This window comes from Myotis davidii, unplaced genomic scaffold (assembly GCF_000327345.1).
Source record: "Myotis davidii unplaced genomic scaffold, ASM32734v1 scaffold148, whole genome shotgun sequence".
Classification (NCBI taxonomy): domain Eukaryota; kingdom Metazoa; phylum Chordata; class Mammalia; order Chiroptera; family Vespertilionidae; genus Myotis; species Myotis davidii.
This window is the reverse complement of record NW_006299479.1, coordinates 4,176,498-4,183,579: the sequence shown is the minus strand read 5'-3', so window position 1 is coordinate 4,183,579 and position 7,082 is coordinate 4,176,498. Positions and strand designations below refer to the sequence as shown.

Here is a 7,082-nt window from a genome sequence, read left to right as displayed (position 1 = left end):
GCTCCGGAGCTGGCTCCTCCCCGGGCTCCTGGGCGTCCTGCAAGGACACGCGCCAGGGTCAGCGGACAGCGGCCCGGTTTAGGGGCGCGACTGGTGTTCAAGGGGCGCTGGGCAAACCTAAGTGAAGGAGGTAATTCCCTCCACACTCCCACCTCTGGGAAGAGGGCTGATGGAGGTCTGGTTCCCCACCCTGTCTCCCAACCCCCCCAATATAAGACACTTAGCATGATGCCTGGCAGATAATAGGTGCTCAGTAAACAGTGAAATGCATTAACTTGAGTGCTTTGTTCCTTATTGTCCTCTTTCCACCTGTCTAGGATAGCCCGGGGCAGGTTAGTGGAACAGAGGGGAAATGACCGGAGCTGATGTTCAAAGACCTGAACTAAAGGCCTAGACCAGTGGTCGGCAAACTCATCAGTCAACAGAGCCAAATATCAACAGCACAACGATCGAAATTTCTTTGGAAAGCCAAATTTTTTAAACTTCAACTATATAGGTAGGTACATTGTTATTAACTTCATTAGGATACTCCTAAGCTGGCCTTTGCTAAAAACGTCCTCAATCTGATCGAGGTACGTTCGCTGAGGTCAACCCCTTCCAACTCTCCCATCCACACTCGTCTTGTGTACTTGTTTCATCTATCTCCTTTCGTTCATCCTCTCTGTATGTCCACACCATCTCAATATACCTTTCTCCATCCTCGACACTACATCTTCTTTCACTCCACAACGTTCCCTAAAATTAACTTAAAAAACTTCAAAGTTTTAAGTCAACTTCGCACTGTATGTGCGCACCCGCACGTGGTATTTTGTGGAAGAGCCACACTCAAGGGGCCAAAGAGCCGCATGTGGCTCGCGAGCCGTGGTTTGCCGACCACTGGCCTAGACCTGCTCCTTATTTTCTTGGTTGATCCTGGCCAAGTCCCTTCAGCTGCATCAGCCTTATTTTCCTAACCTGTAAAATGGGGACGACACACCTATTTCTCAGGTCATTCTGCGTACTATACAGGGATATACACATCTAGCACCATGACGTGGTAGGGGCTCATTGGTGTTAGTGAGGCACCCGGTCTACAGCTGCTCACCTTGTCCTTCAGAACATAGAGCGCCATGGGGTTCTTCCGCTCTTGCTCTCCACTTCGGGGGAGGGTGTCTGCTGCACAGGGCAAAGAATGGGGTGGCTGGCCCCGATCCAGAACCCGCCCCACCAGCCAGCACCTACGTTCTGCTCCCCAAGTGGCCGGTCAAGGTCCCGCCACAACCTCCACCAAAGGATCAGCCACGCACGCGGGGTCCTACCTTGGCCGCACCTCTCCCTGCTCTGCAGTCTTCGGGCAGTTGGTGGAGGAAGGGGCCCTGCAGAGCCGGCTTCCTTGAGGCCCAGTTCTGCCTTTTCCCAGAAGCCCACTGATCTGAGTGAGGATGGGTTGGGCGAGTGGGCCACTGGGAGCTCACCTTCTGGCTTCAGGCTGTCGTCATTCTGATCCATATATTCCAGGGAGTTTTGTTTTTCCAGTTTCTTCTTCTTTCTGCAAATCAACCCGGCACCCCATGAGCAGAGTTGCTGAGTGTGGTGAGCAGGAGGAGGTCTGGGGGTGGGGACAAGGGCGAGTGGATGGCTGTAAAAAGGGCCTGATAACAGGAGGATGGGCTGGAAGGAGTCAAATCTAAGTTTGCCGCTGGCATTGTGACTGTGGACAATTTGAGTCTCTGTGTCTTTATCTGTAATCTGTGGGTAATGATACTTAAAGGGTAGGGTGCTAACCACAACCACAGTGCCTAGCCCGTGAAAGGTGCCCTGCGAGTGAAACCATTAACAGTGTGGGTCATTGAGGGGGTTGTGAGCGCAGGAGGTGGTCCCATGCACTGTACACACAGTGGTGAGATGGATCTCCTGGGAAGAAGTGCAGGGCCCTGGGAGGAAAGGCATTTAAAGAGACTTCGAAAAGAAGAGAGCTCGAAGGATTAGGAGGCTCAGAGTGAGGAACTTGAGGGGTTACCTAGACTTTTTGGAGGGTTTCCAGCAGGCACACACTGTCACCAAGGTCACAAGGAGGAAGATGCCTCCGGTGGACAAGATGATGTAGAGGGAGCTTCTTTCTAGAGAGAGAGAAAGGCAGAGAAGTGAGAGAGACTCCGGGTGTGGTGCGGAGAGCTTCCTGCAGCAGGTGGAAGAGAAAAGGAGCCCCGAGCAGCATGGCTGGCTCCTGGCAGAGCTTGCCCAGGGCCCACTTCCCCCCTGTTGCTGTTCTCCATGGAGAGCGGGCCCATCTCTGCCTCTCTCTCCCTCTGTCGGGGATGTCTGTAGCCCCTCATGGGTTTTGAGCCCTGAAGGGAGGGCAGGCAGGGCGACTCACTGTACACGGTGATTTTGATGGGCAGGCTGCGGCCCTGGCTGATGGGGTTCTCCACCACACAGCTGTACAGGTCGTCATCCTCCATGAGCACGCGCGTGATGGTGAGCACCTTCTGGTCGGAGGACAGGAGCATTCGCGAGTCATTGAGGAGGGGCTTGCCGTCCTTCAGCCAGGTGTAGCTGGGCTTGGTGCCGTTCTCATGGGAGCAGTTCAGGGTGAAGGCCTCACTGAGCTCCAACACAGTGGTCGAAGCCACTAACACCTGTGGCCTCGAAATGGGCACTGAGCCCGGGGGGGTGGGGGTGGGGGTACGCTGTGAGCCAGGGGCCAAAAGCTCCTCCCGCCTTCCTACCTTTCTACCTTCAACACAACACAACACAGTTAGTGATCAGAGAGGCCCTTCAGAGATCATTAGTCAAGTTCTTGACCACCATCCATCCATTCATTCATTTATTCATTCCTTCACTCACTCATTTATTAATTGATTTATTTTTAATTTATCTTTATTGTTGAAAGTATTACAGATGTCCCCATTCACTCATTTATGTATCAGCTATTTATCGAGTACTTACTAAGCACAGGAGGTACCATACTGAACAAGGCAGCCATGGTCCCCACCCTCATGGACCGTCCCTCCCCTTTTCCCCAAATACCTTCCTAAGATGTCTTAAACTGACCCAGTGTGGCACAACTAAGACTAGGTCCAGCTGCCTGGGTTCAAATATTGGCTCAATCACTTACTAGCTGCAAGACTTAGGCAAGTTACTCAGCCTTTTTGTGCCTCAGTTTCCTCTTCTGCAAATGGGGATAATGATATTTACTATCCCTAGATTATTGTGAGCATTAAGAGTCAATATATGCAAAGCACTTAAAATAGTTTCTGGAATATCGTAAGCACTCTTTACCCGTTTACTGTAGCCTGCCTGCTAACTGCTAATGTCCAACTGGCTTCCTCTCACCTCCCAAGTGGCTTTTGTGTTGGTGTTCCAGGGCCTAACAGACCCTGCCCCAGTCTCAGGCCCAGCCCACCTCCTCCCCTGCCAGAGCGCTTTACCATCCACAGTGAGGTTGATGGTCTTCTCCCCGGTGAAGGTGTCATCCGTGATGGAGATCTCCACCTCATAGATGCCCTCATCGGTGAGCTGCAGGTCGCTGAGGAGCAGGGAGCCATTTTCAAAGAGGCGGATGCGGTCTCGATAGTCAGCGCGCAGGTTGCCGATGACCTCTGTGCCAATGGACTGCACCACGGTCACGGGCTTGTCCCGCTTCAGCTGCCACTTCACCACGGGCTTGTCGCTGCTGGTGCTGCTGTACTGCACGGAGAGCAGTGCGGACTTCCCCACCGTGCCATGGATCAGGCGGACCTGGCTGGTGATGTTCACCCCCTGCAGGGGCCCTGTGAACAGAGGCCCGTGCGGAGAGGGCGGCATCAGCCCCTTGGCTCCCACCTTTAATTCCTCTGATCTCTGCAAGTCTCTCCATTCATTCTGCGCCCTTCACAGGTGTTCTTCCTTCTTACTCTGCTGCCTTCTCTTCTCCCCCTTGTAGCTCTGGGCCCCTCTGCTCCTTCACCATCCCTCACACCCATCCCATTGCCCTTCACTCTTCTTCCATCTGGCCCTCTGCCTCTGGTAGTTTTCCTCTGGAAGAGTCCAGCTCACCCACACCACTTACAGAAATATTTATTGAGCACTTACCATGTGCCAGGCACTGTTCTGTATCCTTGGGGTATATCATTGAGCAAAACAGACAAACATCTTTTATCCTCTGTAGCTTATAAGTCATTGGATCTTAGGGTGAATTTGTCAGGTTTTCTTGATTGAAAATTGGGAGAGTGAGGTGGGGTTGGGTGATGGAGAAAGCATGGGGACATAGATTCACAAAGAAAGGAGTATGTCACATGATGGTGCACTCAAGGGGAAGTTTAGGGGTCTGAAGACAACTGGGCCACCTTCCAGTTAAACCAAGAGCCTCTCCTATCCTTGCCCCAGCTGCACGTAGCATCTTACCAGGCCTACCCAGTGCAAAACAGTCCTGCAACGGGGTAGATGATTTTGGAAACTCACCCAACTCCAGCCCAATTTGTATTCCCTTTAGAAGAGGGATTTAGGATGAGTAAAACAAAAAGTTTGGGATCAGAAGGCCTTGTAAGATTGGTCTCCACCTGCTCTTTCTGCCAATTAAACCTGGTTCCTCAGGATGAAAACACTGAGAAGCTGCTATAGCATATGGATTGCCCTAGGCCCGTGGTCGGCAAACTACAGCTCGAGAGCCACATGTGGCTCTTTGGCCCCTTGAGTGTGGCTCTTCCTAAGCCTTAGGAGTACCCTAATTAAGTTAATAACAATGTACCTACCTATATAGTTTAAGTTTAAAAAATTTGGCTCTCAAAAGAAATTTCAATCGTTGTACTGTTGATATTTGGCTCTGTTGACTAATGAGTTTGCCGTCCATTGCCCTAGGCCTTACTCTCCTCTAGGTGGGAGTCTTCCTCCCACCATGTCTCACAGGGGTATGTATGGGTGTTCAGAAGTGAATGGAGCAGTCTTTCTCAGAAGCTGACAAAGAGAGCATTTTGCCAAGGAAACCCTGTTTCCCAAAATTCTTGCCAAAACTGGACTCTGTATTAAGCTCAGGGTTCCACAACTTTCAAGGGACACAGAGAACTGGGACAGGAGCCAAAGCAGGACACAGAAATGAGGAAGTGGCTAACAAGTGTGATCCACAGTAGAAATAAAAGGGACTAGGACTATTCAACCTTGAGAAGTGATTAACTTAATTACTGTCCTCCCGCCTCTGAGGCATCGTTAGGTAGGAAGTGTCTGTTCCCACCCAAGGCTGAACAAAAGGAAATTGACTGATCAACTTAAACAGTGCCGCACTGGGTCGGGTAGGCGGCCTTCATCAAGTAGGATTTTGACCTCCTGTGACACCAAGCAATGTCAAGCTGTAAAGCACAAGAATGTATCTGCCAATAGCCTCGGATTCCCTTAATAGCCTCTTCCTTTGAAGACACCACCATCTACTCATTTTTATGTGCTAATTTTGCTTGGCAAAAGTTTCCAATTACCATGTGAAGGGGATTTTAGGGCTAGAAGGATGGAACCCAGGCAAGGGACTTCTTCTTTTTGGGTCCTTAGAGGATGGAATAGTTAGAAGATCCCAAAGAGTAAAATCTTGCAGATCAGATTATCTAGATTTGTGGCATGCTGGGTGTATGTCTGTAAAATACTGTCCGGGCCTCTAGGAAAGCCTTAGTTGCATGTTCCACGAGTTGGGCTGTGACGAATTTAGGAAAATTTTATTAATCTATATTAGGGACAGAGCATTAAATATTGAGTGTTACTTATCTGAGCCTGGCTTGGTGGTTGCTGCCATAAGCACAAGGGATTAAGGTAAATCTTTGGGAGCTTGGGTGACATGGTCCAAGCTCCCCTTTTAGTGCCAATCTTAAAAACGATATTTTCCAGCCTCCCTTGATGTTAGGTTTGGCCAGGTGACTGCGTTCTAGCTGATGAACTAGTGAAAGTGATAGGTACCCTCTATACCAGTGATGGCGAACCTTTTGAGCTCGGCGTGTCAGCATTTTGAAAAACCCTAACTTAACTCTGGTGCCGTGTCACATATAGAAATTTTTTGGTATTTGCAACCATAGTAAAACAAAAACTTATATTTTTGATATTTATTTTATATATTTAAATACCATTTAACAAAGAAAAATCAACCAAAAAAATGAGTGTGCGTGTCACCTCTGACACGCGTGTCATAGGTTCGCCATCACTGCTCTATACGCTGGTTTAGGAGCCCCCACACCCACTTAAATTTTTTTTCTACCTAGAAGAAATGGAGAGAAATCTCAGGGTGACCACTGGAAACACATGTCGAAGTTGACAGCTCCATTATCTTTGTCCCTGAAAAGCTTCATGGAGCAGAGTCCTTCCTTATCCCAGGCCTACCTGGAACTTCATCATACCACTATATGGTTAACACCAGTAACTTAAATTTTGGAATTTATTTGTCAAAGAAGTTGGCATTTTCCTAATTGATATATTGAAGATGGCAGAAATTTCTTATAGAATGTCAGCTCTTTATTGCTCTCAGATCACAGCAGTACAATGGCCTGACCCTGCACTGATTTCTTACCTGTCATAGGTCATAACTAATATTTTATTAGCATAGTTTATATTTAGAATTTTTTGTTATATTTATTAATTCTCCCACACTTTGCAGGGGTCCTCAAACTACGGCCCGCGGGCCATATGCGGCCCGCCGAAAACATTTGGTTTTTTTTACTTCAAAATAAGATATGTGCAGTGTGCATAGGAATTTGTTCATAGTTTTTTTTTTAACTATAGTCCGACCCTCCAACGGTCTGAGGGACAGTGAACTGGCCCCCTGTTTAAAAAGTTTGAGGACCCCTGACCTAGGGGCAAAGATCATTGGGAACTGTCTTGGAGGTTGGCTATCACACCTTGAGAATTGGGCAAATCTATTGTTTCTTATCATTTGTTCACCCACAAGTCTTAGCACTCATTGAAGATTTTACCTAAAACAGTTTGACGCAAGGTGATTTTCTAATACTGTCATCCATAAATTGGCCTTCTACTGTAAATTAGAACTTCCCTCCTTTTCTCCCTTTTTTTTGTTAATCCTCACCTGAGGATATGTTTCCATTGATTTTTAGAGAGAGTGGAAGGGAGGGGGAGAGACACAGAGAGAGACAACT

General features: G+C 48.5%; 1 protein-coding gene across 1 annotated transcript in view; it reads right to left on the bottom strand.

The window, feature by feature from the left end:
• The window catches only part of HEPACAM (hepatic and glial cell adhesion molecule), a 9,699-nt gene that overhangs the window by 115 nt on the left and 2,502 nt on the right, over positions 1-7,082 (bottom strand). Inside the window, exons 2-7 of the mRNA XM_006775104.2 lie at positions 3,411-3,752; positions 2,357-2,638; positions 2,000-2,099; positions 1,299-1,528; positions 1,085-1,155; positions 3-37 (exon numbers count right to left, since the gene is read on the bottom strand). Coding sequence (XP_006775167.1) covers positions 3-37; positions 1,085-1,155; positions 1,299-1,528; positions 2,000-2,099; positions 2,357-2,638; positions 3,411-3,752 — 1,060 coding nt within the window. The remainder of the gene's footprint in view (positions 1-2; positions 38-1,084; positions 1,156-1,298; positions 1,529-1,999; positions 2,100-2,356; positions 2,639-3,410; positions 3,753-7,082) is intronic.